Source organism: Delphinus delphis, chromosome 2 (genome assembly GCF_949987515.2).
Source record: "Delphinus delphis chromosome 2, mDelDel1.2, whole genome shotgun sequence".
Taxonomy (NCBI): Eukaryota; Metazoa; Chordata; class Mammalia; order Artiodactyla; family Delphinidae; genus Delphinus; species Delphinus delphis.
Genome location: NC_082684.1, coordinates 25672864 through 25700837, shown reverse-complemented (window position 1 = coordinate 25700837; position 27974 = coordinate 25672864). Strand labels below are relative to the sequence as shown.

The 27974-nt window shown below is 40.6% G+C and overlaps 3 protein-coding genes and 1 pseudogene across 4 annotated transcripts in view; 1 reads left to right on the top strand and 3 right to left on the bottom strand.

Moving 5' to 3' along the window:
* ALKBH1 (alkB homolog 1, histone H2A dioxygenase) overlaps positions 1-15777 on the bottom strand; it is a 36275-nt gene extending 20498 nt beyond the window's left edge. Inside the window, exons 1-3 of one of the 2 annotated variants that reach the window (XM_060004115.1) lie at positions 15586-15777; positions 13222-13330; positions 9389-9551 (exon numbers count right to left, since the gene is read on the bottom strand). In XM_060004115.1, coding sequence (XP_059860098.1) covers positions 9389-9551; positions 13222-13330; positions 15586-15777 — 464 coding nt within the window. The remainder of the gene's footprint in view (positions 1-9388; positions 9552-13221; positions 13331-15585) is intronic. The other variant, XM_060004116.1, reaches the window with a different exon arrangement.
* Positions 15778-15853: 76 nt separating this feature from the next.
* Positions 15854-27261, top strand: SLIRP (SRA stem-loop interacting RNA binding protein). The gene is made up of 4 exons (XM_060004114.1): positions 15854-15981; positions 23324-23382; positions 26573-26680; positions 27130-27261. Exons 1-4 carry the CDS (start codon positions 15885-15887, stop codon positions 27199-27201), a joined length of 336 nt encoding a protein of 111 aa, XP_059860097.1. The 5' UTR covers positions 15854-15884; the 3' UTR covers positions 27202-27261.
* Positions 20730-21528, bottom strand: LOC132419470 (RAD52 motif-containing protein 1-like; annotated as a pseudogene).
* The window catches only part of SNW1 (SNW domain containing 1), a 35821-nt gene continuing 35089 nt past the window's right edge, over positions 27243-27974 (bottom strand). The window contains exon 14 of the mRNA XM_060004113.1: positions 27243-27933. Within this exon, the coding sequence (XP_059860096.1) occupies positions 27735-27933 (199 nt within the window). The 3' untranslated portion in view covers positions 27243-27734. The remainder of the gene's footprint in view (positions 27934-27974) is intronic.

The window sequence follows — 27974 nt, the reverse complement described above, 5'->3', positions numbered from 1 at the left end:
ATATGGCACCAATAAGCTGCTTTTCATCAAAAGATTGGGTCTAATGTTCTTTAAGAACAGGGTATACATTATTATAATTAACACAGGTTTATGGTATTAATAAAATTATCAAAATTATAGTAACAACCAAACACGAACATATAGCCTATAACATATCCTTTAAAATTTAGTTTCTTTTTTAGGAAACCAAAAAGAACATGTCTTTTCTACCTTAACTGTATCACTATAAAAAAGGCTTTGGGTTTTGCCTATATTATAGAGGGGGATAGGTCCAGGATGCAAAAGAAGTCAGAGAAGAGCCATGCTTTCACAAGCAATAAGTCCAGTCCTCATAACAAAAAGGAAAAACAAAGCTTAAAGACGCTTAGTGAAAGAACAGTTGTGATCACCGAGTATGCCATTTTGAGGTGAAAATGTGTGTGTGTGTGTGTGTGTGTGTATGTATGTACTGTGTTAGACCCAGGTAGGTATGAGATTCTATCCCTTATTTCATATCCTCTTCTGAGAACTTGACTTCCATTCTTGCCTTTGTATAGAATTTCTGGAAGGAAAAGTAGCAACAATTGTTGTAACACTTGCCTTCAAGATGTGAGAGAAGGACTGGCCAGTGCTACACATTTCTTGTCTTAGTACGATTTAGGGACCTTTCTGGTCCCCACGGGCCTCGTGGGTTAACAAAGGTTCCAAAAAATTCACTTGAACATTGTGAATAGTATAAGGCCCAAACCAAGTTTCACATGCTCCCAGATCTTTTTCAAACAGAAAATACTGAGGGATTAATGAAAGGATGGGTGGGCTGTTCTTTTTTTGTACCTGATTTGTCCAAAAAAGAAGCCAAGAAGGCTCAGTGCCAGTGGAGCCACTTATCCACCCAAAGGAAGGCAGGGAATATGCTGGCACCTAACCTAACTTTAAATCTTCACCCAATTATCCAAAAGAATGTTTTCAAGCAGGTGTGACCCTAATTATTGGTTCTCACTGCAAACAGAAACATGCTGCCCCTCCAGGCACTAGCTGGAGGATGATGGATGGGTGGGCTGGCACCTTCTCCCCTGGTGAATGTGCCCACCCAGCACTTTGCTCACTTTCTGTCAGGGGTAAAATCTTAATGTAAGCGTTGGCATTTCTTTCAGCAATCTCATCCTATAGCACTGCTTTCAACTGAACCCTAACTGGGTGGAAACGAACTCCTGTCCTGCTTGTCCACTCTCTATGCAGTGGGTAAGCACTGGTATTTTCTTTTCTTTCTTGCCTCAAGGGACAGTAGTGAACCATTGTGAAAGCAAAACTACTCACTCAGGGCAGAAGTCTGAAGGTTGTTTATGACAGAAAACCTTCAAAATCCTATTGCAGGTATTGCTTTTTCGATCATTTTTAAAGATTTAGGGATTGAGTCTTTCACAACTCTGAATATTTCCCTCCACGACTACAGCTTTCTGTCCTTCACCCTTTCCTAGTCTCTCATTTCCATTAAAGCTAAAATTCCATCTCCTGTCCCTAGAACTCCATTTTTTCAGTATTTGAGTGCTTCCAGTTTTGTTTCCCTTCTCAACCTGAATCTGTCAGTCAGCGCAAATAGACATCCAACTCTACCTTAACACTCTTTTGCTATCTTGCAAATGTTAGTCTTATCTAATCTTCTACCTTCTGCTGTAAACTTTCACCATTTATCCAAAGTCCTCAGTCCTGCTCTTGCTCCCTTCCAGGACAAGGAGAATACAGAGGCCTGATCAAGTGATCCAGTTACTGATTTCAACTTTCCTCCCCTACACCTCTAAACTTTTTGAAATCCTTACTCTGTCCTTCCTTCCTGGTTTCAGCAGTGGTCTTACTTCTTTTCATTAAGGCCAATTCTCCATCTATACTATCTCCCATTTCCCTGATGTGGCCTCTGAGGCCCTTCTCCATTATCATCCTTCTTCTCATATTTTCAACTCTTCCTGTGTACTTGTTTCTTCCTCTTGATCTGCAAAAATGTTCAACATTTCCACATACTTGAGAAAACATCATTTCAACTTGACCTCTTACTCGGATACCCTATATGTCCTGCCTCCCTCTGCTCCACATTGCTTCTTCTCTTCACAATTAAATGTTCCTAAAAGGACTCAATATTTGCTGCCCCCACCCCTCCTCTGAGATCTGACTTTTGCTTACACCACTCTACCAAAACTAGTTTAGTTTCAATTATACCATTTAATTGTCAAATCCCAGGCCTACAGACATGGTTGATCCTTCTCTTATTTTGGAAACACTTCCCTGCCTTGGCTTCTAATAGTACCTTTTTTCCCACCCAGAGCTGATGCTTCCTAGGGCCAATCGCCGCCTTTCTCTGTATGTTTTCCATAAACAAACAAAAAAACACATTATTCCCACTGTTTGCTTCACTATGGCCTTCATGTGTAACTCCCACATCTATATCTATCTCTGTTTCTCTCCCTCTCTCTCATTATGCTCCTAAGCTCAGTTCCATATTTCCAAAGGCATACTAGACATCTCCATGTGGATACTCCACAGGCATTTCAAAAACAATAAGCCCCAAACTACACTAAGGATCACCTCTGCTCATTCTCCTCTTCCTCCAAACCCTATTTCCATTAAATCTTAGTATATAATGTTCCACTGAGGAACACGGAGGTGCAGGTATGTTTTTGAGATAATGATTTTGTTTTCTTTGGATACAGACTGAGAAGTGGAATTGCTGGATCATATGGTAGTTCTATTTTTAATTTTCTGAGAAACTTCTATACTGTTTTGCATAAATAAATAATTACAGCATTATTTACAACAGCCAAGACATGGAAACAACCTAAGGGTCCAACAACAGATGAATGGATAAAGAAGATGTGATACACACACAGAATATTATTCAGCCATAAAAAAGGGAAATCCTGCCATTTGTGACAACTTGGATGAAACTTGATGGCATTATGCTAAATGGAATAAATCAGAGAAAGACAAACGATCATACTTTTATGTGGACTCTAAAAAATCTAAAATAGAACAGACTCATGGTTGCCAGAGGCGGGGGTGGGGTGTGTGTGTGTGTGTGTGTGTGTGTGTGTGTGTGTGTGTGAGAGAGAGAGAGAGAGAGAGAGAGAGAGAGAGAGAGAAATGGGTAAAGGTGGTCAAAAGATAAAAACTTGTCATTGTAAGAGAAGTAAGTTTTGGGGATGTAAAGTACAGCATGGTGACTATAGTTAACACTGTATTATATACTAGAAAGTTGCTAAGAGAGTAGATCTTAAAAGTTCTTATCACCAAGAAAAATAATTTGTAACGATGTGAGGTGACTAACGTGAACGAAGTTTATCGTGATAACCATCTGGAATATATACACGTATGAAATCATCATGCTGTACACCCTGGACTAACACACTGTTATGTGTCAATTACCTCAATAAACTTGGGGGAACCCCCACAACTGAAGTGTAAACCTGCCTGTCACTTAGAAATCTGTGCATAATCCTTAACTACTTCTCTGTCACTTTTCATAATCTCTTGGTTCCCAAGCCCTATACAAAATGTCTTTTCCAGGCCTTTTTCATCTTTTGTGTGGGTTATTAAGCTAAATTCTTTCTTTTTTTGGCCGCACGCACCGCACAGCATGCAGGATCTTAGCTCTCCGACCAGGGACTGAACCGACGCGGAGGCTCAGCGGCCACGGCTCACAGGCCCAGCTGCTCTGCGGCATGTGGGATCTTCCCGGACCGGGGCACGAACCCGTGTCCCCTGCATCGGCAGGCGGACCCTCAACCACTGTGCCACCAGGGAAGCCCAAGCTAAGTTCTTAATTGTACTTTTTGCAATGACTAAATTTTCAATCCATTTTCCTCACTGCCACAAGAATTATCTCTCTAAAGTGAAAAATCTATTACTAATCTTGATGAATTCCTCCTGTTTATAAGGACAAAGTCCACATTTTCCTATTGTGAAATGAAATTTATGTTTTATGGCAAGACGAGATAAATTCATTCATTCATTCATTCATTTGCTGCGCCGCACTTTTTTGTGAGATCTTAGTTCCTTGACCAGGGGCTGAACCCAGGCCCTTGGCAGTGACAGTGTGGAGTCTTAACCATTGGACCGCCAGGGAACTCCCAAGACAAGAAAAATTTAAACATAAAAAAATCTTCTCTGCCCTTTGGCTCCCTCTCTTCCCCTTACTGTGCATTGTGTATCTGCATTATGCATCGAGCAAACCTCCCCCCATAGGCAGAAATACCTGCTCACGTAAAGAGCAACATTCTCTTAGCAACAAGACAACTCCTTAAAAGATAATGTTCCTTCTTGATCTTGTAAGGGGATGCTTAGATCTGGATTGTGTAAATTGTCATAATCCATCACTTAATATACAACTCTCTGTGTCAAAAAACTTATATAACTGTGCCTTGACTTCTAATGGCTGAACAGTGCTTGGAGCTTTCTGACATGCTGTTCCCAAATAATAATCCTCAATTTGGCTCGAATAAAATGTTTCCATTTCTTTCTTAGATCGATTAATTAATTTTTTGTCTACAGTATATGGCATGCAAACCCCCTTATAATCTGGCACAAACCTTTCTACTTTCATCTTCAAACATTTCCTACAAGGTAACCTACCCTCCTTCTTTCATGGCTGTGTTTTTGACCATACAATTTTCTACTGAAATGCTCTCTCCTCTCCTACTCTACTCTCTGCATAGCAGATTTTTCTAACTTGCTTTTCCACACAGTTTAAACACTTAAGGGAAATCTTTATCCTCGACTCAGTCTCTCCCTCTATCTACTGTGCCCATACAGCACCTTGCAACTTCCTCTATTAAAGAATACAGCTTTAGTGCTGTAAATATCTTATGAAAGCACCTGAATTCCTCCTTTAATAGTCCCTTCCTCAAAGACATGTAATGAGTTTTATATCCATGCTAGCACCAAATATTTCCTAAAGCACAAATGTACATTATTTAATAAATTAATGAAAATAAGATGGAAAGGTATTGTACTATACAGTTTTTAATTGATGATTCTCAAGTTCAGCATTATGCTTTTATTGGACTAATAGAGAAGATATCAATTTACTTAAAATTAGTATTTACTGAACACCTTCTAATATATACTAAGAATTGTGGTTGGTGCCAAGGCTACAAGAATTTCAAGGTCTGGGGGCAGGGATGGGGCAGGGCAGGTAGTAGGAAGGAGAAGGGGGCAGATGACAGGATTCACTACAATAAATGCTATAACAGCATCATAAAGTCTTAAAGAAATAGAAAGGGGAAGGAATTAATTCTACTTCCACATTGAGAATATCAATGGAAAAAAGCACACATACAAAAATGGATACAAAGCACTTCATAAGCTAACTTATGGAATAAATAAAGCTAAGTTGCTTTATTTAAATGTATATTTTCCCTTGCCTTATTCTTTTTTTTCTTTTTCCCCGGTATGCGGCCTCTCACTGTTGTGGCCTCTCCCGGATGCACAGGCTCAGCGGCCATGGCTCACAGGCCCAGCCGCTCCGCGGCATGTGGGATCTTCCCGGACCGGGGCACGAACCCGTGTCCCCTGCATCGGCAGGTGGACTCTCAACCACTGTGCCATCAGGGAAGCCCTGCCTTATTCTTTAAAAAGTTATTTTCGAATAGATAATACATTCACAAAATTCAAAAGGCATAAAAAAGTATCCATTAACTAAGTAATTCTACAAATATTTATTTAGTAACTACCATGCACTGAAGAATAAAAACACAGGGCAAAGGGATAAAGAGGACGGGAAACAGGGGCTATTTTTAATTGAATAAAGGAATCATCTCATAAAATGACACCAGAACAAACAGCTTGTACAAAGAATCTGAGTATGCCTGATGTGTTTAAGGAACAGAATGGAAGCCAGTACTGCTGGAGAATAAATGAAAAGGAATAGGAGATGAGGTGGGAGAGCCAGATCATCTAGGCCTCATGGCCTTGATAAAGACGTCTGATTTTATTCTAAGTGTGATGGGGCTGTAAACAAAGAATCTGACTGGCCTTTGTCCTTGGTTCTTTACAGCAAGGTTTTAAACCCTTGGAATTTCTGGGAGGGATAGGAGTATTTGTTATTCACTGTGGACCCTAAGACCACACCTGAGTTTATGCTTAAAAGATGACTCAGGATGTGGGTTTGTTAAGCTAGAAAGACCAATGTCAACTTAGAGGGTTTAGGCTTGAAGTGATATTAGCATGACCTACTCGATAGGTGGAGGGCTAGAGACTGAGTTCAAGCATGCGGCCAATGAGTCAATCAGTCATGTTCAAGTAGTGAAATCCCAATAAATCTGTGAACACTAGGCCTTGGGAGAGCTTCCTGGGAGGGCTACATGCCCTGATTCCATGGGAAGAGGACATGGAAGCTCTGTATTCAGGACCCTCCAAGACATCACCCTACAGATCTCTTCATTGGATGGCCCTAATTTGTATCCTTTATAGTGAAATTATAATCATAAGTATAATGCTTTCTTGAGTTTTATGAGCTGTTCTAGTGAGTTAATGAACCCGAGGAGGTCATGGGAATTCCCCTGAATTTGTAACCAGTTGTTAAGAAGTGTTGTACAGCCTGGGGCCCTCCCAAACTTGTAGGTGGTGTCTGAAGTGAGGGTAATTTGGTTAAGGACCACGCCCTTAACTTGTGATGTCTGTGCTGACTCTGGATGGTTTGCATTAGAATTGAACTGCAGTATTGCACATTAGAAACTATAAAAGAAATGACACCATTTCTATACTCTGTAGAAAACAGACTGAAGAGGCACAAGAGCAGACACAGGGAGACTGGTTAGGAGGCTACTGCAGTAAATGATGGTGGCTTAGACTACAGTGGTTGTGATGGAGATGCTGAGGAATGATTTTGTTTATTACAACTGTAGACCCTACTATATTTGCTGGAGGGTTGGAGTTAGGATTTTTTAATGGCTGTATAGTGGCTGCATTCTACTGCTGGGGTCTGTCACGCTTGATTTATCTGATCTCCTGCTGACAGACACTTGTTTCTCATTTTCTCCCCATTACAAACAATGCTGCAATAAAGATGCTTACACCTAACTATAGTACGCTTGTGCAAGAATCTCTAGCTACACCATTCACTGACAATAAACTTTGAACAGAACATAGAATTGAGGTGCCCTAATATTGTGAACAAACTATTTCTGCTAATATGTTCCAAATATTCCTTCATTTCCTACTTAAAAGTTTCTTCCTCCCTGACCACAGAAACCTAGAAAGTTAAAATCGAAAGGATTCTTAGAGGTCCTCTAGTTCAGTGGTTCTTAATGTGAATGTTATGGTAGATAATCAGAATCTCTAGGGAAATCTTTTTGAACCACAGACCTTCTCCCTTTCTGATATGCTCTGGGACAGTCGGAGAACTGGCATGTACTGTCTAGGTGACTCTGACCGTGATTCAGTCACCTTGAATGGCTTATCCAGCCCAATCCCTTTGTTTCCCAGATGAGGAAACTGAAACACACATTCTATACAGTGACAGAAGGAGAACTAGTCCCTCATCGATTTTCAGTGCTGCCAGCAATGTCTGAGCATATCAGTTTCTTCCAATCCTTGACAACAGAAGGTATGACCATAGCATTTTTCATTTTTTGCTAATTTATTAGACCAAAAAAAAAGGTATCTCACCATTGTTTACAGGATGATTTATTAAAGAGATTCATCTGAGCTATTATAGAAAATGACAACTGGGATTTCTACAGAGTCATTTGTCAGAAACAAAAAAATCAATTACTTGAAAACACAGGCTGGCTTAGTAACAAACTCTAACCTCTCTGACTAATTTCACTCAGCCATGATCTTCCTTTACTTTGCTCTCAATTCTACAGAAGATACACTTGAGAACAGGATTTTCCTTACTGCTCTTGTCTATAACATAACCTACAGACCAAGAAGGTTTTAAAGGAAAACCAATGCATTTAATTTTCATTTTCCTTTCAACTTAAGAAAATCGTCTATTTCCCTGCTAGAATTAATATGACATAGTTTCTGAAAACTATACCATTAGAGCCACTTAAGTTCAAACAGACCACACAAAGCTGGTATAATGGTTTTAACAGGATGTTCTAAGGATTTCTCACATATTATCTTGTTTAATCCTCACACTATTAAATGAGGAAAAGACGACTCTGAGGTACAGAAAGGTTAAGAAACTGCTTAAGTTAACAAAGCTAGTAAGTGGCAGAACTGGGATTTGAACCCAGGCAATCTGACGCTAGAACTAGTACTTTACATCACTGAACTCTTAGCATCACACCTGGTACATAACTGACCCTCAAAAAATATTTGTAGGGCCTTCCCTGGTGGCACGGTGGTTAAGAATCTGCCTGCCAATGCAAGGGACACAGGTTCGAGCCCTGGTCCGAGAAGATCCCACATGCCATAGAGCAACTAAGCCTGTGCGCCACAACTACTGAGCCTGTGCTCTAGAGCCTGCGAGCCACAACTACTGAACCCATGTGCCACAACTACTGAAGCCTGTGCACCTGGAGCCCGTGCTCCACAACAAGAGAAGCCACTGTAATGACAAGCCCGCGCGCCGCAACGAAGAGAAGCCCCTGCTTGCGACAACTGGAGAAAGCCCGTGCACCACAACGAAGACCCAATGAAGACAAAAAATAACTAAATAAATACAAATGATAGTAAAATAAATAAAAATAAATAAATTAAAAATATATATCTGTAGAATGAATGAAATGCTGAAACAACATTAAGGTACAAGGACTAGTTTCCACGAACAACAGCTGACCTACCGTAAAACAGGCAGTAACACTGACTTCATCTAGGAGAGTAGTGCTTTCAGTGTTACTTTCTTCAGGATACCGTAAGTCTTCAAAAAAGACTTTTGAAGTCTTTTCTACTTTAGGTAGAAAAAAGGGCTGAAGCCGAATGAAAATGGATAATCTGGGCTTCCCTCGTGGTGCAGTGGTTGAGAGTCCGCCTGCCGATGCATGGGACATGGGTTCGTGCCCCGGTCGGGGAAGATCCCACATGCCGCGGAGCGGCTGGGCCTGTGAGCCATGGCTGCTGAGCCTGCGTGTCTGGAGCCTGTGCTCCGCAACGGGAGAGGCCACAGCAGTGAGAGGCCCGCGTACCGCAAAAAAAAAAAAAAAAAAGAAAATGGATCACTGATGATTGAGGATGAACTCATTATCTAAGATATGATAAGCAAATCTTTAAAGTTGGCCTCAATTTAATATAACTGTCAAAGTGTCTGTCCAAATGTTCCTGGGGGAAAGAATATAACTGTGCTGTATTTGAATGGAAATGAGGAAAAATAAATGTTAGTAACTTTCACTGAACTATTATAGAGTAGTTCATTTAAAGATCTGTGATGACGTGAGCTGAATACAAATGCTTTACTGTGACTGGTAAGACTTACCTTAGACACTCTTTGCTCTGTTCCCACAAATCTTGGGTCTCTTCTGTAGTCATATGTTTGTCCAGGTTACATACATTAGGTTTCTGAGAATATAACTTAAGGCACTGCTTCACCCAGTGCCACTGGTAACCTGGGAGGAAGGGGTTTGGGATAAAAATAAATCCTATACAAAAGATGGATGAGAAAAAAAGAAGAGGAGGAAATCCTCCATCAGTTAATCAGATCATGTATTTTTGGTGACATCCTTATACCCATTACATTATTATTTATTCCGTGTCTCCTTTTGCTAATGCTTCCAGTGGCTTCCACACATAAGCATATATTCTCATTCCTATTCTCTAATTTCAGAGGAAGAGGAGTTCCTTCAAGTTAATAAAAGCTGTTTTGATGATGAATGTTAGACATCTACCACTATGCAATTATCTCTAGTTTTTTGGGTTATCCTCAAGAGAAACAAATACTACACAATTATCAATTGTGTTATTCCAAAGCAAACTTCAGAACTGAAACTGACAAGTCACCTCTCAAATTTCACCAGGTATCATTTAGAGAGGTGGAAACTGCTTCCTGTAGTTACTACTTTTGTGATATCGCAGTGTTGCCTTTTTTGTTTTCTAATATCTGGCTAATGATTTTTTTAATATAAAATCATCTGTTAGAATAATTGGTGTGATTTCTGCTTCCTTTGAACTTTGATCACTATAACAGGGAAGAAAGGTGGTATACACATCTGCTCAGTATGCAAATACCTAACCATTTCTCCTCTGTAAAAGACGAATAACAATACTTAACTGGAATCCTATGCATGGTTAAGGATTCATTCATCAAACATTCAACAAACATACACTATATGTACTTTCTTAAGAATTAGAGATAAGGAGATGAAAAACTTTGTCCTAAGTACCTGGAGATAGAACAGTACAGACGGTTATACAGATAATGCCTTTAGAAGTCTGGCTGTGAAAGGAAACAAAGGCTGAGGAGTAGTCACAGAAGAACAAGGTGGGAGTTTATCGTTTTTAGGGTTTGGAAAGACCTAAGCATGCTTACATGAGCAAAGAGCCAGCAGAAAGGAACTGGCTGAAAACAGAAGAGAAGAAAGAACCACAGCAAGGTCTTGAAAGCTGGAAGGGGTAAAAGAAGGTGGGATTAAAGGGTGAAGGGAGTGGTTTTGAACAGAAGCAATCCCTTTTCCTCTAAAATTGGAGGAAGGAATGGACGTTCACTTATAAGTGTGGAGGCCACTTCTGCATGTCATGTATTAGTCAAATTCTCCAAGTAATTTAGGAGTAACAGGACTGCCAATATTTATAAAGAAAAAAAATATGAAAAAAATTTCCAATAACCTACTGTCTGCTATCACCACTATTTCACAAAATAAGAATATTGTAATACCCACAAAGATATCACATCAAAGGAAGAATACTTCTGATCTAATTCAAGTTTGAACAGTGACAGGAAACTGAATACTTTTATAGGCAGTCCATTCCAGACAACTGTTGTCTTCCTTTTATGGAGTTAAAATTTGCCTCTTTTTAATTTTTCATGCATTGGTCTCAGGTCCCGACACATATAGCAACCCCAAATCAGTTGTCAATTCTTCTTGATAAATGCCTCTAACTCTGTAGCTAACATTTACTGAACATTTACTATGTGCAAGGCACTGACCTAAGTACTTTACATGTACACTCACATTTAATCCTAATCTTATGAAGTGGGTACTACCTTTAGACACATTTTACATATGCAGAAACTGAGGCCAAGAGAGATTGAGAAACTTGCCCAAGATCATACAGTAGGAAGTGACAGAACCAGGACGTGAAGCCATGTAGTCTGGTGTCAGACCTTAATCACTAGTATGCATTGCTTCCCACCCCTTTTTGTGTACAACAAATTTTCAAATGTTTGATGCTGTCATGTTCCCACTCAGGTCTACTCTTCCCCAGGCTCAGCTTCTGGTCTTCAGACCCATCACCTTCCTGCTCACTCTTGTAAGGACAGCTTGTGGTATACTCAGATTCCTTCAGAATAAGCAGGATCCGGAAGTAAACATAATCCTTCTGATCAAGTCAGAGTAAGAGGAGACTCCTTTCCCATGTTCTGGACATTGTACTTCAATTAAATGCAGCTTACAATGGCAGGAAACATAACACAATGAGGTACCAACTCAAATGATGTGGCTTAAGTGTGAAGTCCTAGGAAACCTCAAATAGCAAGTACAATCATACCTCAGAGATACTGTGACTTTGGTTCTAGACCACGGCAATAAAGCAAATATTGCAAGTCACATGAATTTTTTGTTTCCCAGTGCATATAAAACTTATACTTATGCTCTACTGTACTCTATTAACTGTGCAATGGCATTATGTCTAAAAAAACAATGAACACACTTTAATTTAAAAATTTAATTAATTTATTTTAATTATATAAAATAATGCTGAAAAATGCTAACCATCATCTGAGCCTTTAATGAGTTGTAACTTTTTTTGCTGGTGGAGGGTTTGAAATATTACGAGAATTATCAAAATGTGACAGAGACACAAAGTGAGCAAATGCTGTTGGAAAAATGGCACTGACAGACTTGCTTAATGCAGCGTTGCCAAAAACCTTCAGTTTGTAAAAAAGAAAAACAAACAAACAAAAAACAGTATCTGTGAAGCACAATAAAATGAGGTATACTCCAATCTGGACAACAGAAAACCGAAGTGGGATTGATAACTTTGTAGTCTGAACAATCTGTTAAGGGAAGAAGGCACAACAGAAACATGGCCGTGAAAACAGGAGCAAGGCCTGAAAGGTAAAGAGCAGCATTCAAGAACAAAAGGTGCACAAAACACTACTGGTGATGTATGCTCCTCATTTACTCAAACTCATGAAGAGCAATGCTTTCATATATAAAAGCCACCATTCAACTGTTTTCTTTGTGACTTCAGACACAGAACTGGTCTTTAGTTCTTTAATATAGAACTAAAGTGCACAAGGCCTTTTATAAAAGTTTTAAAGCTGTTACCCTTTCCAATGTTATCAACATATACTTCAGTGCTGATAATGTACTAATAACTGTAACACAGACCTGGCCCTTGGTACAACGAAAATTAATTTTTTTAAAGGAATTTTTCTTGCTTTTAACCCATATTTGAAATCACAAGTGCAATGTTAACTTTATGTCTTCTAGAAACAGGATGCAAATATAAAATCGTTCGGCCAAATAAGGCATTTACAAATTTTCTAAATCATTCATGATAATTAATCTATCAACACAATGGTCCCATGAGCCTAGAAAAAGGGTTAATAACATTACCCACTCTTCATCATTAATTTCTCTACCTGTAAAATGAACTACCTGATATCACTAAAATTCAAAATTCTAGATTATTTAGTCTTTTAGGACTTTTGATCTCATTAACCTCAATTCTCTTTTCAAAAATTCAGCCTTGATGATAGCAACAATTTTTAAGTTGTTACGCCATTCGTGAATGTAGGGATTATGCGACTTGAATGAACATTATGAGTTACTCTATCAATTCAAAGTGCTTCTTTTGCCAGAGTAGATGTTCAGAGCTGCAGCAAGGAGTCCAGAGTCAGTGCCCTAATATTTGATTCGTACCTGGTTTGTCACTTTCTGCACTATAAGGCAGGCATTACTGACTCCTGTTCTATCCTTTGGGAATGTCAAATAAATGGAAATCTTAGACATGGCAGAATTCAGGAGGGGTTTGGGAGTGGAACATTTGTGTGTTTAGTTTTCTTCTTTGTCTATTTACTTGATTATAACTCCTCCTCCAAAATTAGACAAATGATTGATTTTGCCTTCTGAGCTCAACTGCACTCACCAGGATAGCCTTGGAGACCGTAGGCTCTCCACTTGCTTACGGGCTGAAGTCCAGCTCTGTACGCATCATGGTCACTGACTGAGGACACATTTAGGTGAGATTTGACCACCTGGCAGAGGAAGGAAACAGAAGTCAGTGGGTTAGAGCTATTTTACAGATTAACTGTGAGAATCTCAAACCTCTAAAGGCATTTGTGATATGGGGCAGTTAGGAGTCCTAAGTTTGGGGTACTAAACTTAGCTCTATCACTTACTTAATGCATGACTCAGATAAGTCACTTAACTTCTTAGAACCTCAGTTTCCTCAGCTATGTACTAAAAAACACAACAGAGCTATACAAAATTGAAGTAGTGATGAGCAGCAGACTGACTTTGGCCTTTAAGACTATCTTTTCCTATGATACCACACCTTTGTGATTTCTTATAGGACTCTGAATTATGAAAGGTGTTTGGTATATGGAATACTCTAAGTCACAATGCTATTTACTTCGGTTAGGGCTAACAGTAATGCTCCTGAGGAACTTGTACACAGATGGTGCTTAAACAGAGCTATGAGGAACACCAGGCTGGGGAGGGTGAGTGCTCAAACCACTCAGAAAAAATGGTTCAATAAAACATTGGGAATCCTGTTTGCTAGAAGTACAATATTTGCTCTCTTAGATGGAGCTTCAAAATGAAACTTGTAACTTTTTGTCTTTATTAGTTACTTAAAAATTAAGCTTTTAAGGGGCCTATGAAGGTTTCTTTGCATTTAAGAGTATCTTATGGATGGCTCATTAAACTAGTTGAGAAATCCCATATTCAGTCACTAAAGTAACTAAGGATATTTAAAAAAAAACCAAACTATTCTTACATTAGTAATAAACTTAGGGTCTGGCTTGCCTTAGAATACCTCCAATGTTCTCTCCCCAAAAGATATGATGATCTCTTAATCTATTAACTTTGCCAAGAGTGTAGATTTCCAGACAAACCACCAACAAGTGGCTGCTGTATACCCAGTCTCTATAATGAAATGGCTATCTGAAACCCTCTGAGAGTCCTGACCACCTAACTCTTTCTAGTACCCAGAGAACAGAATGTTTTTATTTCAAACATTTCATAATGATTTCTTAAATAGATCTTACTTAATACTGCACTGTAATTAAGCAACACCCTCAAACTGGAAAGAAGTCTGTGGACCTAATCTATCATATTCTAAGCTGAATCAAACCTCTCAGCCTTTTAAAGTTTGTCTGCTTCCTCCCTTGTCAGACTGTTAGCCATCACTTTCTCCTCTGCTCTCATCTGCTGTCTTATTAATAGCAACTTTCTTCTTCTCTAATTTGCTACTTTCAATCTGTTTTGAGCTGGAGAATGAAATACTACCCATGTTTTTATGTACTAAATAAATAGTGCATTTACTGTGTACTTACTGTTTTAGGTACTGTGCCAGATACAATGTCCCCTTCTCAGGTGGCTTACATTTTAAAATTATGTAAGTATTACAGTAAAATATGGGCAAAAGGAGTTGAATGAAAGTCTGAGGGGTTCTTCCATGAGCCAAGTACACTATTCCTGGACTTTCTCTATGTTATTTTGACAACTCTAAGACCATCTCTGCTAACAAATGAAGTTTCTAAGAAGCTGAGTTCTAGATAAATACGATGTTACTATAGTATTCCAATTTTATTGAGATCTATTACTAAGCTTGAAAAGAATGCCTCAACCAGCCATCTGTGGACAACACCAATGGCAAATTAGGGATCTATCTTCAGTGTTAAAGCGACTGAAAAGAAACATACGTTATAGTTGTGATTCTCCCTGCGTCCCCCCCCCCTCTCCCCATGTTTTCTTCAATTTCCATGAGGAATAATGCAGAAATAAGGTAGAAATAATGTATAGTGCTTGGATTCAGTTGCCCTTTACTTTCAACCTGGAGGGATTATCTCAGAATCTTTCAATGCCCTCTTTCTAAAAGTCCCAGAGAAGACAGGCCCTTTTATGGACAACGGCTTCTAGGAAGACTCGGGTAACTGGTTTCAAGCTGTAGAACGCTACCGTAACGTCTGCGAACACGATTTACGGGTTTTCACACAAATCTAGGTGCAAATTCAAATGGACAGTTAATGTAAGTAATAAACACCAATTCCCAAGCATTTTTTGACCGAGGCCGCAGCCAGGAATAGCTGCGTGGAAAAATGGTCAATAGAGCCCTTCATCGCCAAAGTGTGATACTTTCTGGGCAGTTCAACTGTGCACCCATGGAAGGCGGGGATCGCTCAATAACCATCAGTCTGGAAGCGAAAAGAGGATAGGAGAACACTGAAACCTCTCCAAGAAGCGAGGCGTGGCGACGGGGAGGTGCGCGCCGCTCCTCTCTCCGTACCTTGTGGGCACCAGGCCCCGTGCCGCGGGCTGCGTGGGCTACCGAGAAGTCGATGACCCCTCCCAGGTCTACGGTCCCGGGGCGGCTCTGCCGGTAGAAGCGGAAAAGCTTCCGAAAGGCGTCCTCCCCAGGCTCCGCCGCCAGCGTCGCCACAGAGCCCACGGCGACCGCCATCTTCCCCATCTCCCCCATCTCGCTGCCCGGCCTCCTTTGACCCGGAAGCTGATTTCTGTGCTCCCGATCAGGCAAGTTCTTCCGGGGTCGTGACCTCAGGTCACTGGAGGGCTCTCATTCTGAAGATGGCGGCTTCGGCAGCGAGGAGAGCGGTCGCACTGCGTACGAATATCCGCCGGCCGGTTGCGTTTGTCAGAAAAATTCCATGGACCGCGGCCTCGAGTGAGTTGCAGATGTAGTAAGGGCGGAAGTTTTAGGTCCAAGCAATCCTGAAAAACCTTGCTTTCTGCGGAGCACTTAAATCAGCGTGGCGGTTGGATTAAGGCGGCTGAGTATGCTTCTGAGCAAGCCACTGAGTAGAAAAAAAGTTTGTTTGCAATTAGCCGTGTAGGGATGCCCCTTGAGGTTTTGGGGCACGTATTCACGGTCTCTAGCCTTTCGGAGTTTAAAGGTTTAGTTACTTGGAAATTTAAGACTAACGATTTAGAAGGGGTTATTTTGACGGCAGGGTGGAGGATGGATTCAAAGTGGCAAAAGTAGTTTCAGTGATATAGTTCAAAAGTGAGGATTTCAGGGTAGTGATAGAAGGAAGGGTCAGATTCACTTATGTTAACCAAACAAAATCGACAGATGGCTTGAATGGGGGAAGAGTACGGATGGGGGAAAGGGTGGAATGACTTACAGGTTTTTAGCGTTGGTGAATTTCGTGGTTAGAATGTAGGAGAAGCACATCGAAAGAAGATGAGGAGTAAAGTTTAAATGTGTTTAGTTTGAAAAACCTGTGAGGTCTCCGTTAGTTGGACAGAGGACGGTGTGTATCGATGGAGAAATGCACTCTGAAGCCGTACTCCTTGGGTTAGAGTTCCAGCTTGGCCATTTGGTAGTTGTGTAACCTGACTAACGGAAGTAACTGGGGAAAAGGGCTCACTACCGTGCCTCAGTTTCACCATCTACAAAATGGAGTCAATAATAACTTCCTCCTAGGATTGTTGATTGGATTAAATGAATTTATATGTAAACTGCTTAGACTTGTGCTCAATACAGAATAAATACTCAATAAATGATAGTTGTTTTCATGATTACAAAAATTGAAGCTCATGGGAGAGGCCTAGGTTGGAGATAGAGGGCTGGGAGTAATCAGTACTGAAATCTCTCACCAACGTTGATTTTTGTCAGCTGCAGTTTTGAGTTAAGGTTTTTACATATGCTTACAAAACTTTAAAAATCCGTGGTCACTTTTGCAGACATTCAGGTTTCAGGTCAGCTCCCTTAAACAAGGAATGGAATGAGTGTGGGTAGTAGAATGGGAAATAGATCAGTTTGTGCCCCACCTTCTCAGACCACACCCAGCAGAATGTCTTGCTTTAGGCCCTGTGAAACTGGAAAGGCCAAGGGGTTTCTGCAAGCATCTTGCAGATGCGTTTCCAGACCATAATGGACTTGCTCAAGATCCTTAAAGAGTGTATAAAATATGACCTTGACTACAGTCTCTCTCAGTTCATTCATTCAGCAGATGTTTAAGGAGTATCTGTTATGTGGTAGGCATTGTTCTTGGTGTTTGCAGCTGTTTTTCCATAACAGTTGTAGGTAATTTGGGAAAAGGGTTACTTTCTAGAGCTAGTTTGTTTTGGAAGTGAATGTTTTCTAGAACTTTTAATACCTGGTTTAAAACTATTTTGTTTATCCTCCAGTAATATGTTCTGTGTGAGAGCCTGATCTTGCCAACTGGTTTGATGAACTATTAGAGCACTACAGAAATTTAGCCCCTGTGGCTGGTTGAAGGATTACTGGACATTTATTTATTCATTCAGCAAATATTGCCCTGTTGTGTACCAATCACTGTGGACATAGTGGACTAAACACTTGGCAAGCTTATGGTATAGTGGTGGGGGTGAGGAGACTTACAAACAACAAATATAGGCAGTTTTTGAACCAGTGAGGTTTAAATGAACTAAGGTGGTGAAACAGGTAACATGAAATGTAAATCAGTGAAAGTACAAGCACTGTAGTACAGAAGAGAAAGCGATCATGTAGTTTTTTGTTTTTTTCAAATTTAATGTGTGATTTTTAATAGATCCTGTGTTGAGGGGGGACATTTTAAAAACACATTTAGGAAACAATTTGGAAGTTTAAAATATATACTGGTGTTACCAAGTCCAAGCTTGTGCTACTCACTGCACAACAGGCCAGTAAATTGAGAGATGAGTTGTTGGGTGGGGCAAAGAATAGCAGCTTTATTCGGAAAGCCAGCAGACCAAGAAGACGGTGGACTAGTGTTCCAAAGAAACACCTTCCCTGAGTTAAAATTCAGGCTTCTTTTATGCTGAAAGGGAAGCGGGTAAACCCCTGGTTCCAGCCAGACTCTGGAGGGGATGTGTTAATTTCTTCTTTGGAACAGCCATTCACAGGTGGGCCTGGTCCGGACATTTCCTATGAGCTAAACAAAGGTATTTTAGCTTAACACTCATTACCAGGGAGGCAGGGTTCCCAGAGGTGGGCCATTATGTATAATTTTTTTTTTTTTAAAGAAGATGTTGGGGTAGGAGTTAATTAATTGATTAATTAATTATTTTGCTGTGTTGGGTCTTTGTTTCTATGCGAGAGCTATCTCTAGTTGTGGCAAGTGGGGGCCACTCTTCATAGCGGTGCGTGGGCCTCTCACTATCGCAGCCTCTCTTGTTGCGGAGCACAGGCTCAGTAGTTGTGGCTCACGGGCCTAGTTGCTCCGCGGCATGTGGGATCCTCCCAGACCAGGGCTCGAACCCGTGTCCCCTGCATTAGCAGGCAGATTCTCAACCACTGGGCTACCAGGGAAGCCCCATTATGTATAATTTAAGCTTTATAGGCAACATCCCTTTAGTGATTAACTTGTCATAGAATACAAAAGTTCTTCCCTATTACACTGGGAGTTAGATGAAATTAGGAAATTATCATTGACTTGTGTGATAATGATATTGTGGCTATAAATTATGTCTTTATTCCTAGGACAGGAGTGCTGAAGTATTGAGAGACGTAATGGCACTGATGTGTGTATCTTACTTAAAATGTTTTTGAAAAACTACATATATATGCATGCATATAGATATGTGTATATGACAAAATGTTAAGAATGACTGAATTTAGATTGTGGGTGGATTTGTACATCTCTGGTTGCAGCCAATATGTGTAGATGTCACTACCTAATTCAGGAAGCAATTTTTTGAAAACTCCTCACTGTTTAACTGTTACACCTCAGGGAAGAGGATCTATGTTCATTTTGTGGGGTCTCTCCTCTGGCCATGCCCAATGATCACATCAATCTCCAGAGAACGGTTCAGCTTCCTATCTATGCTTCCCAGAGCTGTTAATTTGTTCTTGGTAGAGATGGACAAATTAATGTATTGTTTCTTCTTTTACTTCCTGTTCTTAGAGAACAAATTTAAATAAGTGACTTTTTGTCCTATATTGAGGTTAACATCCAGTTTCTCTATGGATCCACTGGTGTGTTTTAACATAGTATTGTGGGTCATCACCTTTACTACTCCCAACTTCAGCACAGCTACTCACACACTACACACTCACATCCCGGAAGGTCTGTGTGTGCCTCAGTTTGACTCTGCTAGGTGAACAATGCTTATTTTTTTTATATGTATAACTGATTTACTTTGTTATAAAACAGAAACTAACACACCATTGTAAAGCAAATATATTCCAAAAAAGATGTTAAAAAAATAAAAAACAATAAAATAAAATGTTGCCATTTCCTCCAAACTCTCAGTATTCACGTCTCGTTATTAATTCACCACTCTGTTATTAGGGGTTACCACTGAATCAGTGATGACTCCAGAACTTCTGTAGAAGGGGTTTGGGGCAGGTGAGCAATTCATTCTGGGAAAGAGAGTCTAAAAGCAAGTGAATGGCCGTTAAATTAGCATGGGCAAACTTCCCACATCCCACCTTGTCTCAACAGAGCCATTAACCTAGAAAAAACTACAGTGTCACTTTTCAGAGGTCTACCCTGTGTGCACACATGGAGAAGACACTTAGAATGTTAAAGTCAGCATGTTAAGCAATTTTCTTGAAATACTGTAACTAGCACCCTATTTACTTTCTTCACAGTCCTTTTCATAATCTATTTAATTTTAGTCCTTTTTAATTGTCTGGTACACCTTTAACACCTAAACTCCAAGAGAGAAGGAGCTTCATCTTATTTCCAGTGCCTAGCACATAATGGTTTCTAAATGGAACTGATTCCAAAATTGGCCTCATTTAGGAAAGGATCTGTTGTTATAATCAGGTTTCCGAAATCTTTAGTATCATCAATACGGAATCCTTTCCTCTCACATTTCACAGGAAGCTAAACTTCTTAAAGCCCAAACATGGATACGTCTGAAGTTTCCTTGACTGATTTAAATTGAATTAAAATAATTATATTGTACAGGAAAAACTTTCAAAATTTTTACATTTTTCAGAACATAACCACCTTTTCTTTCTCTACTTTCTTCCCTTCGAAACAAACTTTGCAACACTGGGGTGAGTTAAATAATCAGAAATCTAGCCCCAAATTAAGCTCTCAATGACATGAAACACATTTTTTGCTCCTTTTTAATAAAAATCCTATATGCAGTACGTTAATGTTTTCTTTTAGAAATTACGTTGACAACTTAATCCCTAATTTGAGGCATCCATATAATTGGTTTACAGAAAGGTTCTTCGGCAAAATATTTAACACAAGATATATATGAGATGCTGAGATCTGGGTAATATACGTTACTTGAAAGGCATGAATAGTTTTTAAACACTGTAGCATAATCACACTTAAGGCCATAGTTACTTTCTTCCCAAATCCCTGCAATTCTATTAGAGGGGAGTTCTAAAAGGCCTGTGTCTTCTCCTGTGTCCACAACTGTAGACGTACACTGATGGCCCTCAATCCTGCTCTCCAAACTTCAAATAAGGGGCCAGAGACAAGGCTCGGGACTTGGAAAAGTCCTAGAAATTCCCTGCCTCCAAAGCAGTTTCAGAGTTTCACCTTTTCCGAAGGATGACAGAGCTGAGTAGACATGCCAAAGTCTTCCAAATCCTGCTGGTTGTTTTGAATTATGGCTACACTGGCTGTGTACCCCTTGAGTTTTTATCTCCACATACTTGAATTAAATCCTGTAGTTCCTCTTCGGTTCTAGCATCTGTGACCTCTTCACACCGTCTATATGCCACAGCTATTTTACCACTTGCTAAAACCACAGTCAGCAGTTTCTGGAATGCATCTCTCATAGCCTTCTGAACAGCAACCTTCTGGGTTACCTTCCTTTTCATAAGGAATGATAATGACCCTTCCTGCAAGTTATCCAAAGGTTCCTCAGCCATGCCAACTTCGGGACTCCTGCACTCGTGGGAGGGCAACACCACCTCTTGATGATCCTTTTTGACCACCCATTGAAACCAAAGTAGTAATTTGCCAATTCTTGGCATCTGGAGCTGTTTAGGGTAGGCGTATTATGTTGAACCGCCTTATGTCTGGTGCCGAGACGAACCTTCACTGGAGATGTCTGAAAAAGTTGCTTCTGGACGCATGGCTTTTGGGCTCTGTGGGCATCCCTTGCTGAATAAAACTTGATGATGGCATAGAACCCAGGACCGGCCACTGCTGCGTTTGGGAAGACTCGGACCGAATACAGAAGGCCAAACTGGGAGAAGATTACAAGGCCTCGGCCGTGGGTCCAGAGCTCAGCACACCAGCAAGGTTTTGTCACCCGCGATGGGAACCGCAAAAGGTACCAACTCCACCATTTTACCGTCACCGCGCGTGCGCGGCTCGGGGCGCAAGCGGACTGCGCCTCAACAATGCTTATTTTGAACTCTTCTGCCTGCTGCTACCTGCTAGCTAAAAGGTCAGCAGTATTTTCAGTGTTTCAGTATTTTAAGGTTAGGCTGCTGGTTTGCGTCAACAACAAACAGTAGTTAGGAAAAGGAGCAGCTGATGGGCTCAGCCAGCGTCGCAGGCCAATAAAGGCTGTTTCACAGGGCCAGGGAAGGGTCTCTTCACAGTACAAGTGGTCGGTCGGGCTGATGCAGTGAGGCTGCTCAGTAACTTACTGGGAAACCAAGGGCGGTGGGCACACACTTGAAGGCTGCAGGCACTTTGGGCAGAGTGAGGAGCAGCGCGAACGTTCAGCTTCGGGGCCAAAAGGAAACCGGGGATCCTGCCGCCATCTGCGCAGCCATCCGGTCAGGGACACGCGGTACCCACTTATCCAAGTCCGGGTGGGCAGCCACGCGGCGGGGAGGAGGCCAGCGGCGGCCAGGTGGGATCTGGTAAGGATTCAGCAGACGCTCTGGGGGAGGCGGGCTCCAAAGGTGTGCAGCGAGCCCCGAAGCTGCCGGCGCCCTCCGTGTCCCCTTCAATGAGATACACCTGGGCGCGCAGCCAGAGTGCTGGAGACATTAGGGAAGCTGTGAGCCCTCAGCTGCATGCATACGGCCAAGTTTGTTGGACACCTTCGAGTCCCCAGGCCTGGTGAACTACACTGGGGGTGAGCCACTGCTGCACGGTTAAATTTGAGCCTGGGCCTCTGCAAACCTGTGAGTTCTGGTTTGCAGCTGCAGGCTGTGCAGGAAAAGTAGCACCCACACTTCCTCGTCCCAGTCTCACGCTTCACGCTCTTCCTGGGCGCCGAGAGTATCATGACGTACGGATCCCGCATCCACCCAGCCCTGCACAGCTACTGCAGCAGGTGCGGCGTGCAGAGTTTCCACACATTAGTCTCTCACCCCAGCGTTTACAGCGTCACCCCACACTTCCTGGACGCGGGCACGCCGATCATGTAGTTTTTGATCTTTAAAATAATCCACTATTCATCTTTGAGGCCTCACAGGGTTAGTATGTTGTCTTGTTTTGCGGTAGGAGCCCAATAAAATCTGTGAATGTTTTTGGCCTGGGTCTTGAAGGATAGATACAATTTAGGCAAAAGGAGATTGGATTACTACATGTTAAAGGGAAAGAACAGCAGGCAAAGACAGGAATCCACAGGACAGATACACAGATTTTCATTTGTTGTACTAGAAAGTAACTATGGGCATGCAATGGGAAGTAAGGCAGGAAGGATAGGTAGGGTCGACTCAACAAACTTAAGAGTAACAACGATATAACCCAATGTAAACTGTAAATAATGAAAGGCAGGTAAATTGAGATTTTATTTGGAAATCTCTAATATAGCTAACAACATGCTGTACTGTAATTGTTTTTCTGTCTTCTGTGTAATCTTCTGAGGGATTATAATCCATGCGTTTAGCACAGTACCTGGTGTGGTGAAGACACTCAGTATTTGCTGGGGATGAAGATTACAGTCAACTCAGCAATTTATCTGTCCATTGTTCCCACCTCATCACCTTCCCAAATCTAGTACATTACAATTTTATAATCAATACCATAGCTATTTCCTAGATCTTAAGGCTTCAAGGGAATACAAAGTAACTCCCGTTCACAAGAAGTTTGGGAGCTCTAGGAGCCCTTTTGGTTTCTATATCAATCTAGGATGGAGGATACAAAATTAACAACTCTTAATAGTTTTCTCTTCTTACACAGGTGAACTGAGAGAACACTTTTCACAATTTGGCCATGTACGAAAGTGCACTGTTCCTTTTGTGAGTATTATCTTTTTTAAAAAAAGTAATAATGTTATCCTCTAATTCTTGATTTTTTTGTGTGAAAGCATCAATTTATACAATTTGTAATGAAGTGAAGCTGTTCAGTCTTTGTTGATTAAATTATGGGTGATACTGCTTTAAAAAAATAAACCTTATCCTAGGTATTTGAGGTATTTGTGTTAGTTTTTTATTGTTGCATAAAATTATGACAAACTTAATGGCTCAAAACAACACACATACATTATCTCACAGTTTGTACAGATCAGGAGTCCAGGCATAGCTTTGCTGGGTCCTCTATTCAGAGTTTCACGTAGCTGTGATCAGGTGTCAGCTGGAGCTGCAGTCTCATCAGAGGCTCAACTGGGAACGATTGATTTCCAAGCTCCCTTAGGTTGTTGGTAGAATCAGTCTTTCAGCTGTAGGAGTGGGGTGTCTGCTATCTTCCTGGCTTTCAGCTGGAGGCTGCTCTCAGCTCCTAGGAACTGCCTGCAGTTCCTTGTTAGCCAGCTTCTCTCCCATGTGGCAGCTTGCTTCAAAGTCAGCAAGGGAGTTTCTCTGGTCTGGTAAGATAGTTTTATAATGTAGTCTTTGGAGTGACACGCCATCATCCTTGCTGTATAACCTGATCAAGGGAGCAATATCCCATCACTTTTGCTATATTCTTATGGTTAGAAGCGTGTCATAGGCCTTGCCCACATTCAAGGGGAGAGATTATACAGGGTCAACATGGTGGGACACATGGAGATCTTGGGGCTGTTTTGGAATTTTGTCTATTACAGTGTTGTAATAAGGACTTCAGAGAGTAGAGGATAATTTTATCATAAAACTAACTGGTGGAGAATATTTTAACCTTTATCCTCATTGAGTTGAGTGCTTTTTGTGTGTGTTTCTATTTGTTACATTTTCTTTGCCTCCTCATGAGGGTTCAGAAATCAATCTATAGGGAATTCCCTGGCGGTCCAGTGGTAAGGACTCTGTGCTCTCACTGTGGAGGGCGTGGGTTCAATCCCTGGTGGGGGAACTAAGATCCCACAAGCCTCGGGGTATGGCATAAATAAGTAAATAAGTTAAAAAAAAGTAATGGAGTCCTTTAATTCCAAAAAAAAGTCTTAAAAAAATCAATCTATAGATTTGTTCTACTTTATCCTGGGCTGTCTTTTTCTGTGGACTCTAGATTACTGTTTTTTGGGGTGTGTGATGTGAATACACAGATTTACACATGCTTCACTAAAACTGCTTTTTTTCTCGTGGCACTGAAAAGGCTGTGGTAAAGTATCAACTTAAATTCTTAACGCTTGGTTAAACGTTACTTGCCTTACAAAGATCTAACAGATTACGCATATCCAGTGCTAGTAAAGGTGTAGGGAAACTGGTACTGAAATTGTTGAGAAGTTAACTGATACCTTCACTGAAGGGTAATTTGGCAAAATCTATTAACAGTAAGAATTTGCCTTTGATCTAGCAGTTCCATTTCTAGGAATTTATTCTACAGAAATGTGAGGTCAAGAATGTTCAAAACAGCATTGTTTAATAATATCATAATTGGAAAATCTAAGTGTTCATCAGTGGGGTTGGTTAAATAGATACTAATTCATTGATACAATGGGATTTATAGTTGATTAAAAAAATGAGCATGCGTATTACAGACATGAAAATCTGTAAGCATAAAAAATAGTTTTAAAAGTGTATGAAATTGGGCTTCTCTGGTGGCACAGTGGTTGAGAGTCCACCTGCCAATGCAGGGGACACGTCCAGGAAGATCCCACATGCTGCGGAGCGGCTGGGCCCTTGAGCCATGGCCGCTGAGCCTGCGCGTCTGGAGCCTGTGCTCCGCAACGGGAGAGGTCACAACAGTGAGAGGTCCGTGTACCCTCCCCCCCAAAAAAAGTGATGAACTTTGTATTTTTTTGAAGAGCATTAAAAAAAATGTTTCTTGGGAATTCCCTGGCAGTCCAGTGGTTAGGACTCCGTGCTTCTACTGCAGGGGGCAAAGGGTTCGATCCCTAGTTGGGGAACCAAGATCCCACATGCCACGTGGCCAAAAAATAAATAAAAATATTAAAAAATAAAGTTTCTCCAAAAGGTAACATTTTTCTTGGTTGCCATTTCCCTCTTAAAAGAATTTAGGAGCCAGAGTTAACAGATTTTAGATTTAAACATGAGGTTTTGATTCTTGGGAAAATTAAGTAATGTGTAACAGGAAGAAAATTAGTTTCTAGTAACAAGTTCATTGTACTCAAGTTAGAAATGCAGGTTCCAATTTTAGATACATAGTATCTAAATTTTAGCACAAAAATGTTAATGCCTTTACAAATGGAAATGGCCACCTGGAGTAGAGTGCTTTAGAAATCGTCCTATCTCAGGTAAGGAGTGAATCACTGGGACATTAACAGAAACTTTTCCTGTGTTCTAGGTTAATACTTATAAACTTACCTTCCAGGTATATGGGGGCAATTTCCAAGAATGTGTTTTTGGGGGCAGAGCACAACATAACTTTGTAACAAGACTGATGATGTACATTGAGTGAATAGACATCTTGGCCTTTTTTACATAGAAGGGCTGGAGGACTAGGTGGGGTACGTCTAAGCACACTAGAATCTCTGATGTATAAGACATATAGAATCTGATGTATAGGTTGAATGATAAGCACTCTGTCTTTTGCACAAAGGGAGGTAGCAGAACTGCTTAAATTAACCAGAAGTCTAGAACTAGGTAAATAAGGGTAACTTTTTTCCCCTTTTTCATTAGGAGCATGTGATGATAATGATGGTAGTTGTGATGAGGGTAGTTAATCTCAGAAATTACTAGAAATGCACCTAGGTCTTAAGGGTTAATTTTCTAGTTTCTAGAAGTGAAGAAGTTAGAAACAGGAAGAGTACTTCTTTATGTGATCAAAATTTCGCTTGACTGTTGCTGTTAATGGTTTATATCTAGAATGACAGAGAAAGCTCTTTACTCATATTTTATTTCTCCAGTGGCGGTAGAGAAGCAGAGAGAGTGTTATGATTAAGAGATTAAGCTTTGGGTAAATAGGAGAGTATTTGTATTAAAGCAGGGTTTTTTATATTTATTAAAATGTGTTTTACTCCATTTTGGCAGATGAAAAAGTTGGTAGTTTGATTTGGAACTCCTGGAAACTTTCTCAAGTTCATGATTATTAATCTCTTCCTAAATTTTGAATTTTTAGGACAAAGAGACTGGCTTTCACAGAGGTATGGGTTGGATTCAATTTTCTTCAGAAGAAGAACTTCACAATGCACTACAACAGGAAAATCATGTTATTGATGGAGTAAAGGTAAATATTTTTCTGTATCATGTCATGAGCTTTCTGTATATCAGTTAAATAGGTCAGAAGTGTGAAATGACAGGGACTTTGGAAGATGTGTAATTTAATGTTTGTTAAAGAATGGTGGTGGTGGGAGAATGCCCAGTTCTAAAAGGTCTGGAAAGGGAAGTACAAGAAGACACTTTAATGGTTAGCAAGGTATATGCAACACAGAACGGTGGAAACGGCAGGGAGACCCTGGTTGAAATCCTGGCTTTTCCACTTACTGTGTGATCTTGGGCCAGACTGATTTACAATTTTTAATTGAAGTTCAGAGAGTCTTAAGTACAAGGAACAAATAACATCCTTTGACTTCCTGGTGCTGACTCCCTAATAAAACAACAGTTTTCAGTTTTAATGTTTTTGCAGACATTGCCTTTCCTTAGAGTGCTTATTATGTGATTGCTTTTTTTTCCCAGCTCCATGTTCAAGCTCAAAAACCCAAAGCTTTGCAAGGGGACCAAACATCTGATGAAGAGAGAGATTTTTGAGAACATCACTGCCTATTAAATAAAGTAAACAAAACTGGAAATTCTGTCTAAATGTTTTTATTGGAAACAGATAGTTGCACCAAGCAAGAGCTTACTTTCCCCACTCCAAATTAAAACAGAGCACAACAGGGGCCAACATCATTTGGCAGGACACTTCCAATATGTGAACATCCTTCTTTCTACGCACTGTGGTTGGGCTAACTTTATTTGTAAGCAGTCATTCTTAGACAAAATATTAACCCCAAAGTACTAATGTCACTCGAAAGGGAAGTGGCCTTAATTTCATGTGTGGGGCAGTATGTTCTGTAAATGCCAAAAGGTGGGAGAAAGCACAAACACAACCCACTCTTTAAAAAAAACTAAATAATTCAAAGTAGAATTTTTCCATCCCCCCCTTTCTCCTATAATAAAAAGTAGTGCTGGGCTCTGACACCCAGATTTTGTTTTCATCCTGGCCATTTACAAAGTGTACCCCTATATGACTTTCATCATTAGGGTTATGAATAATAGTTCATTCACTCTGAAGAAAGTATCTACTCCTTTCTCCTCTTCTTGCCTTCGTGCTCATGTTCCTTGGGGCGGCTGCTATCTGAGGGTCTTTTAGAGCCACCGTGCTGTTTGGCTTCTTCCAAAAATTTGTCCAAACCAAAAGGATCCTCCTCAAACTGAACTGGTCCTTCTCGGCCTCTTTGTCTACGGTCTGAACCAGAAAACTCCTTATCGGGAACAAATCTAAGGAAAAAGAAATGACCATGAACTACTTTGTTTTCACT

Excerpts from the sequence above, each read along its gene's own strand:
- SLIRP (XM_060004114.1), top strand. The coding sequence starts at position 15,885 with ATGGCGGCTTCGGCAGCGAGGAGAGCGGTCGCACTGCGTACGAATATC. Across the intron at positions 15,982-23,323 it reads TCCATGGACCGCGGCCTCGA|GTGAACTGAGAGAACACTTT; the intron begins GTGAGTTGCAGA and ends CTTCTTACACAG. Across the intron at positions 23,383-26,572 it reads GAAAGTGCACTGTTCCTTTT|GACAAAGAGACTGGCTTTCA; the intron begins GTGAGTATTATC and ends TTGAATTTTTAG.